General features: G+C 41.0%; 1 protein-coding gene across 1 annotated transcript in view; it reads left to right on the forward strand.

Moving 5' to 3' along the window:
• Positions 1 to 13560, forward strand: part of LOC109928951 (cytosolic carboxypeptidase 4) — a 272400-nt gene that overhangs the window by 15868 nt on the left and 242972 nt on the right. The window contains exons 4-6 of the mRNA XM_048616090.1: positions 1755 to 1901; positions 3164 to 3295; positions 7193 to 7286. Coding sequence (XP_048472047.1) covers positions 1755 to 1901; positions 3164 to 3295; positions 7193 to 7286 — 373 coding nt within the window. The remainder of the gene's footprint in view (positions 1 to 1754; positions 1902 to 3163; positions 3296 to 7192; positions 7287 to 13560) is intronic.

Raw genomic sequence — 13560 nt, forward strand, 5'->3', positions numbered from 1 at the left:
TTCTTTTCTGAAGAAGGGTCTCGACCCGAAACGTCAGCTTTCCTGCTCCTCTGATGCTGCTTGGCCTGCTGTGTTCATCCAGCTCTACACATTGTTATCTCAGATTCTCCAGCATCGGCAGTTCCTATTATCTCTAATATCCTGGGGATCTGGGTTTGAATCCTGCCATGGCAGATGGGAATGTGAATTCAATAAAAATCTAGAATTAAGAGTCACATGATGGCCACGAATCCATTGCTAATTATTGGGAAAACCCGTCTGGTTTACTAATATCCTATAGGGAAGGAAACTGCCATCCTTACCTGGTCTGGCCTACATGTGACTCCAGAACCATTGCAATTGCCCTCTGGGCAATTAGGGATGGGCAATGAATGTTGGCGTAGCCAGAGACGCCCACATCCTATAAATGAAAAAAAAGTCCCCAAAAACTGAGGGAAGTGACTAGACATGGACATGCTTTGTAAAATGGAGCTACATGAGCCCATTGCAAGCTTGGAGCAACTGTGACCCATTTGCTAAAAGACTGTAATTCTGTGAAGAATACAATTGGTGTGAAGTATAAAAGGGGTTTGTTCCTCTCTGAAGTTTGCAATATAAGTTGTGTCAAAAAGAGAAAGCAATATTTAGGCATTTGTTACACTAAATGCTTTAAAATCTGAAATCTAGCCATGGTGTTATTTCAGCTTGTGCCTGGAAGTTTGAATCTCCTTCTAAACATGTCAGTCTCTATGAAGATTGTAGCAGTATAAATCATTGAAAGTGGCAGGAAGGGTTGGAAAGTAGTTCATGAAGTACACAGGCTTTATTAATAGGGCCACAGAGTACAAAAGCAAGGAAGTTTTGCTTCATGTCCATGAAAGACTGGCTGTGCCTCATCTAGAATATTGTATTCAGTTCTGGCCACCACACTGTGAAAGCATTTGGAAATGTATAGAAAGGATTTATGAAAATGATTCCAGGGATGAGGAGCTTCAGTAATGGAGATAGGTTAGAGAAGTTGGGAATGGTTTCTTTTGTGAAGACAAGGCTGAGAGGAGTGTTAGTCTTTAGAATCGTGTGGATGTGGACAGAGTCAAGATGGAGAAGTTGTTCCCAGTGGGGGAAATATCAAGAACCAAAGGACACAGGTCTAAGATAATTAGCAAAAGAAACTAAGGCAACATGAGAAAAGACTTCCTGATGAAGCAATGGTTAACAGCTGGAATGCACTGCCTGGGAGGCATTCAAGGAGCCATTGGAATATTATGTGAAAAGGAAGAATGTGTGGGGTTACAGGAAGAAGGCAGGGGAAGGGCACCAAGTGAATCGCTCCTTTAGACATCTAGTATGGACACAACAGGTTGAATGGCCTCCTTCTGTTTTGTAACCATTCTGCAATACTTGCACAAACTCGGTCCTTACTGCACTAGCCTGCTACATACAATAAAATAATTTTTCAAACCAAAAGTAGTGCAAACCAAAGCCAAAGAAAGAAAAAGCTGAGCTGATTCTTGGCCAGTATTCCTTCAGCACTATCAAGTTACACAGTAGAGAAGCCCATTGCTTTTATGCCAGCTCTTGAAGGGAATTAACTTCAAATACCACTCTACCTCTTCTCCTTTGAGGCCCTCTTTAAAACAAGCTCCTTTGACTAAGCTATGCGTCCTAATCGCTGTTTCCTTTGCTCAGTTTTTTTTTGTCTGATTTTGATCCCGTGAAGCTTTATATATGTTAAGGTGATTGATAAATAGTTTATTATGTCCATTTTGTTTTAGGGACAGTCAAACGGATCCGTTACATGATTTCCAAGGGAGGCAGTGAGGCACTGTTACACACATTAATTAATATGACCAGAATATTTCCTCCAAATTACGATGTCCTCTTGCCTCTAATGCACTTGATCGTCAAAGTTGGACAAAGAGGTAAGAAACGGAGTTTAAAGTCGTATTTTGCATTTTGGCATTTGGAACTTTGCATAACAGCAGTGAGAAAGGAAATGCTACTGATGTGGGTTTAAGCTGAGAGAAAAAAGATTTAAGAAGGACGCGATGGGGTAACTGTTTTACACTGTGGTTTATGTGTGGAATGAAGTGGTGGTTACAGGTACAGTTATAGCGTTTAAAAGACATTGGATAAGTTCATCAATAGGAAAGGTTTGGAGGGATGTGGGCCAAACTCAGGCAAGTGGGACTAGTTTAGTTTGGGATTATGGTCGGTGTGGATTGGTTGGACTGAAGGGTCTGTTTCCCTGCTATATGACTCTATGCAAAATTGCAACAAAGCATCTCCAAGGCAGCACAAAGGATAGTTATGACAAACGTAATGGTGTGTAGAATTACAAGCAATGTGGCAGAGGATGTGTGGCAGTCATATGTAGAAAGCCAAGTTCAAAACACACACTTAAAATTAATGTCTTCTGACTGGAAAGCTGCTGCATCAGGGCATTTCTTGTGCACTATACTGATGTAATTATCAATGGATCAGGAATTGAGAAACAAAACCAAAATTTGGAGAGAACACCAAATTAAAGGCAATGACAATTGGTGATAAATGTTGTGGAAGATTGCAAAATGTAAGTTCTAGGATAAGCAGCTATAGGCCAGGTTACAAAGTAATAGCTGAATAATAAGATTGGCAGATAAAAACAGTGACTTAAATGATAAGATTTCAAATGGAGTGAACAAACAAAGCTCATTTTGTCAGTGTAAATTGACAAGACAAAGATAGAAGATGGTGGAATCTTTAATTTTGACTGTGGTGGCATAAAGAAGAAAATCCAAACTGACATATAATGGTGAACTTGCATACAATCTTAATTAGGCATCGGGTATGGTTTAAGTGAATTATGTCTTGGATATGGTGTACCATCGGCCTCTAACAAAATTGATTTAAAAGCAACTTGCTTGAAAAAAAGTGCTTTTGTTATAAAGGTGTATGGGGAAGAAGTAGAAATGTGGGGAAAAACACAATTGTCAGCTGGATGAGCTGAGCTGGCTTCTTACATCGGATGATTCTAGAACAAATTTACTCTTATGATATAAGAAAGACAGAGAACATCCTGTTGTCAATAACAGACTTTTGAAAACCTGTCCCAGCTCCATTTTAACCACCGAATAGGGGACGTGATTAATTGTCACTCCTTCTGGAGTTTTGTAAAACTATATCTGATGACATTTTGTCACAGACAAGAGATTTGGACAGAAAGCTCAAGAAATTGGAGCCATTAATGAGACCTTGAACCTGCTGAAGCACAGTCTACCACAGCCCAAGTACGTCACTCCCTGTTTGTGGGTTCTCAAGATCTATGCTTCAAGTGGTAAGTGCCACCAAAGGTCACAAATGTAGAAACTTTAAATGACTTCTTCTATGAAGTTCTAATGTGACCTGCAATAATTAAGAGCTTTGTGATGGACTCCAGGATTTCTGTCTCTCTAGACATCAGTTTTAGTGGAATGCAAGTGTTGTAATTGTACCTGCAGAGCTTATTGAGAAATTCAAATCAAATAAGCTGTGTCTACGAGTACATTTGGCTGTGCTTCAAATTTAATACAGTGTCTTTGAATCATTTCCTTCGGGCTTCAAGTAATTGAATTTAACTCATTCACTTTCTCCCGTGATGCAGTGTTCTCACTCACTTGCTTGCTAGGAAATCTCTGACCCTTTCAATAGCTAAAATTATTCCAATATTCATATATGTTTGTAATCTTTAATATGTTGTTACAAATTTGCTTGCAGGCGGCTTTATTCCCCATATCAACACTAATTTGTTCATTGCTGAAAAGAATTTAGCATCTTGTTAAAGATTACTGTCTTGCGTTGGTCAGGGGTGCAGTAATGAAAAGAAACACAGTACAAGAGTATAAGCATGAAGAGAAAACAACATTTTATTCAGCAATATTCACATTATATACTACCAGACGACTATTCATTTCAAATTTCTCCAAGGGAGCCTCTGAAATGTCCACCTTCTTCCTCAACCTAGGATTCCCCAGCACCGTTTTTGACAGGTCCCTCAGCTGAGTCTGACCCATCTCCCGCACTTCAGCCCTCAACACCCTTTTCCTTCCCGCAAGAGTGAAAGTGTTCCCCTTGTCCTTACCTAACATTCCACCAGCATCCACATCCAAAGGATCATTACTGCCATTTCTGTCACCTCCAGCAGGATGCCACCATCAGACATATATTCCGCTCCCCTCCCTGGTTAAACTTCCACAGGGACCATTACTTCCGGGCTACATTGGTTCACTCTTCTTTCATTCCAAACATCCCCTGACAGCCCCTTGGCACCTTTTCCCTGCAACCACAGAAAGTGTAACGCCTGTCCATTTCCCCTCCCTCCTCAGTATCCAAGGGCCCAAACATACCTTCCAGGTGAAGCAGTGCTTTACCTGCACTTCACAGAATCTAGTCTCATGCATTCACTGCTCACAATGTGGTCTCCTCTACATTGGGGAAATGAAGCACAGACTGAGTAACCGCTTCGCAGAAAACTTGCATTCTGTTCGTTAAAAAGACCCTGAGCATCTAGTTGCCTGCCACTTTAACACAACATCCTGTTCCCTGGCCAACATCTCTGTCTTAGGCTTGCTGCAGTGCTCCAGTGAAGCTCAGCGCAAGCTGGAAGAACAACTTCTCATTTTCAACCTGGGGACCCTGCAACGCTCTGGGCTCAATATCGAGTTCAATCACTTTAGGGCTTGAGCTCTCCCATGTCCTTACTCCAACCCCTACACATCAGGCCTTGTTATCACATGGTCTGCTATTACACACCGCCCATTGTTAGCCACCAACAGTCCCCATTAATAGCTATTCACCCTCCTAGCTAGATTCTTGTCCACACCTTTGCCTGTCTAACTGCTCTTCTCTCTCTTTGGGCTCTACCTCCATCCATTGTTTACTCCTTACCCCCTCCACCACCCTATATTCTGCATATAAACCAACATTTCCTAGTTACTATCAGTTCTGAGGAAGGGTCACTTGACCCAAAACATTGACCCTGATTTCTCTCCACAGATGCTGCTAGATCTGCTGAGCTTTTCCAGCAATTTCTATTTTTGTCTCTTATTCATTTCTTTTTTTTTGTTTTCACACATTTTGACCATATTTATTATACAAGCCTTTCCTTCAGCTTAATATAGTTTGATAATGGTGATCTGAAACAGAAACAGAAAATGCCGAATGTGCAGGCAGCATCATGTAGAGAGAGAGAGAATACAGAGTTAATGTTTCATGTCTTTGACCTTGCTTCTGATGCACAACATTAATGTTTGCTCTGCACTTGTTTCGGTACTTAACTCTGGCTATTGACATTGCTCATTTCAATAAATCTAGCTGTTAAGTATTTCTAATGTTACTCTCCTGCGGTATGCAATCTATTTCTGACATTGTTGCCTTATAATAATGAGGTTTTTTTTTACTCATGAAGTACCTCTTAGTGTGTCTCCCTGACACATGTTTCCAATATGTGTTCTGATCACAGCCTGTTTCATCTGATATATGTCCCTTTCATGGAGTTGTTCTGGTTAATGTTGATCTCGGGCAGTTGTGTGCTGCTCTGTTCTGATCACAGGCACTTGTATTCAATATATGTTTGATCGAAGGAAGTGTTATTGAGCATGCTCTTGACCCCTGAGCGGCAATGTTAGAGGGAGACAGCAGCAAATGCCTAATGCCTTTCCCTGTTTGGACAGGAGAGTTATCAACAGGGAAATGATAATTTCTCTTGCTGATTTCAGAAGATAAACAGCACAGAAACAGGTTATTCAACCTAATCAGTTCATGATTGCAGAGCAGCTTCAATAACACTACAAGGAGTGATCTGTTCTTATATTTTCCAATTTTATTTTGCTCTGTTCCAAAAGAGTACTTCCACCAGCTCCGATAGCTAGGTGATAGAGAATAGAATCCCTACAGTGTGGAAACAGGCCCTTTGGCCCAACAAGTCCACACTGACCCTCAGTGCATCCCACCCAGACCCAGACCCATCCCCCTATAACCCGTCTAAGCTACACATCCCTGAACACTACAGGCAATTTAGCATGGCCAATCCACCTAACCTGCACATCTTTGGACTGTGGGAGGAAACCGGAGCACCCGGAGGAAACCCACACAGACACGGGGAGAACGTGCAAACTCCACACAGACAGACACCCAAGGCTGGAATTGAACCTGGGTCCCTGGTGCTGTGAGGCAGCAGTGCTAACCACTGTGCCACTGTGCCACCAACCCTTTTTACAGTTTACCTCAGCTATTAGCTCTGTCATCCTTATCCACAAAAGATAGCAGACTAAACCTCAGACTTTAAGGCTTTAACAGGGGAGAAGATAGCCTAGTGGTATAATAGCTGGGCTGTTAATCCAGGGACCCAGACAACATTCCGGGGACCCGGGTTCGAATCCTGCCATAGCAGATGGTGGAATTTGAATTCAATAAATATCTGGAATTAAAGAGTCTAACAGTGACCATGAATCGATTGTTGGGAAAAACCCATCTAGTTCACTAATGTCCTTTAGGGAAGGAAACTGCCGTCCTTACCTTACCTAGCCTACATGTGACTCCAGACCCACAGCAATGTGGTTGACTCCTCACTGCCTTCTGGCCAATTAGGAATGGGCAACGAATGCTGCCTGGCCTGTGATAACCTCATCCTGTGAATGAATAAAGGAGAAAAAAAAGTCAATTTACTTAATCAAGCAAAAATAAAACAAACTAATAATAGAATAAGATTAGATGGCTCAATTTGCGAGCAACACTACTGCAAACTTAGAGATAGTAAGTACTGCTGATGCTGGAGTCTGAGATAACACAGTGTGGAGCTGGAGGAACACAGCAGGCCAGGCAGCATTGCAGGAGCAGGACAGTTGACATTTCGGGTCTGGACCCTTCTTCAGAAAAAATGAACCTTTCTGAAGAAGGGTCCTGACCTGAAACATTAGCTTTCCTGTTCCTCTGATGCTGCCTGGCCTGCTGTGTTCCTCCAGCTCCACACCGTGTTTTCTCTTACTAGTGGAAACTTGATGTTTTTCTTGTACTGTAACACATGGAGACACTGTTTAATTCCTACAGGATTGTGTACAGTTAATGTCAGTTTAACTAGAACTAAACTGCTTGGCATGCCAGTACTAAAACTCCCAGATAATTTGGTCAAGTGCGTGATATCACTGTGCCCTCAGCAGAATTTGTTTGTAAAGTTTATATATTTAATGCTTTGCAGTTGTAACTGGCACTACGCTCGGTAAGAGTGGTATTACAAGACTACTGTTCAAACTGATATCTCCATATACAACCAGGAACACAAAGGCTGTAAGGTAAGGATTGAAACGCATAATTGTGCTAGGTTAATTTTCAATGTACAATCTGCCTCAGGGGCGACATCTCTCTGCTTGGCTAAATGTTTTCAGTTGTTTCACTGCGATGATTACATAAATAGTAACAGTGTTTAGTATTAATGTATTTTTGTTCATTCGTCATTAACTGCTCTTGGGTAGCTCTGAGCTCAGTCTCACATATTAGATTCTTGAGCCGGTTGTTTTGGAAGAGCAGGTGGGATGGTTTCTAGTCATTGATCTCAGGCTCATCTTTGGTTCACCCTCTTTCAGATGGGCTGCAACTTTGGTGAAAAAACCCACTTAGTCTTTCTGGTGGGAGTGACATGGGATAGGTTGGGGACTGGACAGTAGTTTCCAATTCTACACATTAGTGACTCTCTGAGAGAGAGAAAATTCCTTCTTTAGTTTCGCCTTAAATGGGAGACACCTTATTTTGACACTGCGATACACCTCCCCAACCCAAGTTCTAGATATCCCCATTAATAGAAACATCCTTGCATCAGCCCTATCAAGTGCACTCAGAATAAAATGTTTCAATAAGAGCACCTCGTAGTCTTCTACACTTCAAACTAGAATCTTTTGCCTAATGAGTGATGGTGACTCAACAGAGTGGGATGAAACTGCTTTTAATAATTGTTGATCTGATCATCCCCAGTGTTTCTCTATCAGCTTTCCCCCCACACAAAACATTTGCAACCTGTTTATGCCTGGGTTGGGGGGGGATTATTTCTGTATCATTTTCACTACAACCAGTGGCTCAGTGGTTAGCACTGCTGCCTCACTGCACCAAGGACTCAGGTTTGATTCCAGCTTCGGGTGACTGTGTGAAGTTTATACATTCTCCCCGTGTCTGTGTGGGTTTCCTCCAGGTGCTCTGGGTTCCTCCTGCAGTCCAAAGACGTGCAGGTTAGGTGGATTGGCCATACTAAATTGCCCCATAGTGTCCAAGGGTGTGCAGGCTGGGTAGAATAGCCACGGGAAATGCAGGGTTACAGGGATAGGGTAAGGGGGTAGGTCTGGGCAGTATGCTGTTCGGAGGGTCGGTGTTGGCTTGATGGGCCAAATTGCCTGGTTCTATACTGTATAGATTCTATGATCAGAGTGTTCTGAATTTGAAGAATACCTTTTATACTTAATAGAGTTAATAGATAGAAAATCACAAGCCAGGTATATGAGGTGGAAAATTCCCTTTTGCATGCTTTATCAGAGATTTTGCCAATTTAATCAGCATTTTCAAACATAACATTCTGTAAGGAAAGCTAATTAAATGCTTAAATGTTCATTGTTTGCATAGTCTTGAACCTTTTCTTGAAATAATTTCTTTATGCTGCTGAAGGGTTTTTAATCTGTTTCATGTAATAAATAAGTGAGCGACTCTCAGAGAAATCCATTTTCATTGAGGGAATGTTTCTGATTTATGAATCATCAGCATTGACACCTTGGCCACAGCTGTTACTGATCACAGGTGTAGCCCCTATGAGTAATTTGTCATCGAAAAAGTGCTTGTCAATAAATTTCAACACTTTGCTTAAATAAAGCATTTAATCCCTAATAGTCTAAACTGCTCACAAAGTGGAAGGATGCTCCTGCCTACCTTTCAATTTCATCCTTCACATCGCATTTCGGGGAAATCTATGAGGTGCACATGCTCAGATAGGGTCAAAAATGTATCTAAATACTGAGGCCCAAATATCCAGGGATACCTGGGTTTTGGGAGGTAGGTCGATTCCTTGACGTAAAAAACTTTAATGAAGAGCACAACTAAAAATTAAAAAGTCAATTCAATCTTTAAAATTGTTCAAGTTACTTCGAAAATACGGATCTCTTGATTGTTTTAACTTGTTGAGAACCTCATTTTGAACAATACAAATTTGGAGTGTTAACAACAGAAGGTAATTGAAACTCTATTTGAGTATCCCTTTGGAGTAATTCTCACATTAGTGCATCAACAAACTGATGGCCAGCATGGGATCTTTACACTGTACACATTGGCTTAGTTTTGTGACGTTAATCTATCTGTAGTATTTAGTGGTTTCAATGCAAATCACCAACGTCAAAAATGTAGCTCAAAATCAAGACAAGTTGGAGTTGCACTGATGGTATGAGATGGGTTCAATACTTTGGTAAGGGAACAGCTCAGATCAGAAAAACAACATGTGGAGCCTGTTTTGTTGGATGTAAGAAACAGCTAGGGAGCAGTAGATAACAAGGTGCAGAGCTGGATGAACACTGCAGGCCAAGCAACATCATAGGAGCAGGAAGGCTGACGTTTCGGGCCTAGACCCTTCATCAGTAGACATTGTTTGGAGTTATTTATCAATTACGAACAGTAGCATTTGGCATGGTATAAATCTGAAGATGAGGGAAGCTTGTAAAAACGTAATCATCAAAGGTGACTTTATATTTTACATTTAGAGTGAGTAAACCAACTGCGCACTAAGGCTCTGGAAGACAAGTTCTGGGATGGTTTTCTAAAGCAGCAAGTTGAAGACCTGACCAGAGGACCTGCTATTTTGTATCTAATGTTATGTAACAATAAACAGATGAATAACAATTGTGGTAAAAAAAGCACTTAGGCATGAGTAGCTGCAATCTGATAGAATTTTACTTTATGCTTGAAAGTGAGTAATTTCAATCTGAAGCAGGGGTGTTATATCTGAATAAGGGAAATTACAAAAGCATGAGGCACAGGTTGGCTGATCTGGATGGGGAAAATACATTAAAATCATGACTGCACATAGGCAACAGACAGTCTTCAAAGCAGTATTACATGACCTACAAAAAAGCTATGTTTCTTTAAGGGGCAAAAGCTTAATAAAGGTGAGTGATCCGTGGCTGACAAAGGAAGTTAAGGAATGTATAAGATTAAAAGAAAAGGCTAATAAAGTGGTCAGAAACATCAATGAATTTGAGTATTTTTTATTTGGAATATAATTAGGAAGGACTAATAAGTAGAGGAAGAATAGATTACAGTTTAAATCTTGCAAAAAGCATAAAAATGGATTGTAATAGCTTTTAATTGTTATCAAAAACAAAATGCTTCGCTAAGATGAATGTGGATCCATTAAAAACAGAGTCAGAAGAATTTATAATGGGGCATAGAAAAATGGCAGCAAAGCTAAATGATTACATTATGTCCATTTTACCTCAGGAAGATACAAGAAACCACCCAGACCTAGAGATCCAAGTGAGATGGGAGAATGAAGAGATGAAGGAAATTAGTATGAGTAAGAAAGTTGTACTGGAGAAATTAATGGGATTGAGAGTTATTAAATCCCCGGGATCAGATGGTCTACATCCCAGAGTGTTGAAAGAGATGGTTATAGTCAATGCATTGGTGAAAATCTTCCAAAATTTCATTGATTCTGGAATAATTTCTGTGGATTGGAATGTCACCCGACTATTTAAGAAAGGAGCAAGGGAAAAAACAGTGCACCACAGATCAGTTGCAGGGAAAATACTAGAAGCTATTATAAAGGACATGGATGAATGGACATGGATAAAGAATAATCTTATTGGGTTTAGTCAGCATGGATTTACGAATGGAAAATCATGCTGGATAAATTTGTTGGATTTTACTGAGGATGTAACTAACAAAATTGATAAAAGGGAAGTCAATGGATGTAATATATTTGGATTTTCAGGTGGCTTTTAACAGGAGGTTGGTTAGGAGGCAATGTACTGGCCTGGATTAAGGCTTGGTTAACAGACAGATAACAGACAGTAGGAATAAGTGGGCCATGGCAGGCTTTGACTAGTGGGGTATCCCAAGAATCAAGACTTGGGCTGCAGCTGTTCACAATACATATCAACAATTTGTACATGGGCACCAAATGTAACATTTCCAAATTTGCAGATGATACAAAGCTAAGCTGGAATGTGTGTTATGAGGAAAATGTAAATCAGTTTCAGGAGGATTTGGATGGGCTTAGTAACTGGCCAAGAACATTGCAGATGGAATTTGAGGTTATCAACTTTGGTAAAAAGAACAGATGTGTGGAGTATTTCATAAATGATGAGAAGCTGTAAAGTGTAGATGTGCAAAGGGACTTGGATGCCCTTGTTAAAGAGTCACTGAAGACTACAGTGGGTGCAGCAAGTTGTTAGGAAGGCTAATGGAATATTAGCCCTTATTGCAAGAGGATTTGAGTGCAGGAGTAGTGAGGTCTTGCTACAAGTGTACAGGAGTTTGGTTAGACTGCACCTGGAGTACAGTGTGCAGTTTTGGTCTCCTTATCTCAGGAACACATTATTGCCAGAGTGGGATTGCATCAAAAATTCACCAGGCTTGTTACCCAGGATGATGGGAGCGAATTATGAAGAGAAATTGGGAAAACTGGGCCAATGTTTTCTAGAGTTTCGAAGAATGAGAGGTGATCTAATTGCAACCTACAGAATACTTACAGGGGTTGACAGGGTAGATGCACCTAAGACCTTTACGTTGGCTCGCAAGTCTAGAACCAGGGGCACAATTTAAAGAAATGGGGAATACAACAGAGGACCAAACAGGGGAGAAATCTTTTTTTACTCAGAAGGAGGTGAACCTTTGGAATTCTCTACCATAGAGGGCCATGCAAGCTCAGTCTTTGAGTATATTTGAAGTGGAGGTTGATAAATTTTTAACTATCAATGGTGTAAAGGGTTTTTGGAGATTGTGAGGCTAAAAAAACATCGAACTGTTTGATAAGCTGTGAGTGTAATAAATGGCAGAGAAGGCTTAAGGGACTGAATAGCCTAATCCAGTTCCTCCCCTGAATACATGGTTGTAGACATATCTGTGTTCCACACACACAGTTTAAAATAATACACGGCCAATTCAAAATTAGAATCAAAGTGAAGTTACGCTTCTGCCTATGCCAGGCTTGCCAGTATGAATTCAGAGGCAAAGCAGAGACACTTGCCATCTGCTGCTGTCTATCTCTCCCTCTCTCTTCACTGCATTTCTTGAGAGACAGCAACACAGTTAAGTTTCCAAACTCTCAGGCGTTGGTTTAATGTGCATTCGTCAAGAAACTGATCTAATATATCCCTCCTGCTGTCTATCTCTCCCTCTCTCTTACCTATTTTGAGCCCAATGATAAACACATTAGAGTCATCATGGCATCTGCTGCTCCTGCTGCGTTAGGGATATATTAGATCAGTTTCTTGACAAATGCATATTAAACCAATGCCTGAGAGTTTGGAAACTTACCTGTGTTGCTGTCTCTCAAGAAATGCTGTGAAGCATGAACGTATTCCTCCAACCTTTCCTTGGCCTTCATTTAATATTCTGAGACATTCTTGTGCCTTGGATAGAATGTTTGGCGTCTCAGTGGCAGCAGTCGGATTTGTTTTTATAACATTACTGATGACTGGCATCTGACCCAGTGGCTGTAACAAGATCTCCCTCAACATGCAGAGGTTCGGAGCCCTCACTGGAGCGCTGACTCCAGAGATCGGGAAATATACGATTAGGCGGGAGATTCAGAAGGCAACAGAGTGTAACATGTCATCACCAAGAGTGCCCTCGCCTATTACTCTTTTGTGTTACAATGTTAATAATCGGGACTAAATATCCTGCTATAAATATAGACGTTGCCAGGCAAGAAGCCATTACATGAAGAGGTCATGTACCTCGTATAAATACAGTGTGGTCACCGACTTTTAAGTGATTACCTTGAGTCCCATCAACCTGCACAAAGCAGCTGCTGATAAGCTTTTCATCCTGAAAACTCAAGTCGCTGTGGGCTGATATAACCGAAACCCAATCTGACAGCATTAGTGAGATAAAAACCGAAAGAACTGCGGATGCTGTAAATCAGGAACAAAAACAAAGTTGCTGGAAAAGCTCAGCAGGTCTGTCAGCATCTGTGAAGGAAAAGAAACAGAGTTAACATTTCAGGTCCGGTGACCCTTCCTCAGAACTCCATCTGCATTAGAGCGATGTTCTCCTCCCTTTCTCTGATGATTCCTTATCTGTGGTTGCTTGGCTGAATCTGACAGTCAGAACTTTTGTTTATTCATTGAATGTGAATGCCACTGGCTAGGCTAGCATTTATTGCCCAGAGGGTAATTAAGAGTCAGCATACAGAGGCCAGACCAGTTAAGTATGGCAGTTTCTTTCCCTAAAGGACATTAGTGAACCAGATGGGGTTTTCCCAACAATGGATTCATGGTCATCATTTTATTCTTAATTCCAGATTCTTTATTGAATTCAAATTCCTCCATCTGCAATGGCGGGATTTGAACCTGGGTCCCCAGAACATTAGCTGAG

This window comes from Rhincodon typus, chromosome 33 (genome assembly GCF_021869965.1).
Source record: "Rhincodon typus isolate 14 chromosome 33, sRhiTyp1.1, whole genome shotgun sequence".
In the NCBI taxonomy this organism is placed as follows: domain Eukaryota; kingdom Metazoa; phylum Chordata; class Chondrichthyes; order Orectolobiformes; family Rhincodontidae; genus Rhincodon; species Rhincodon typus.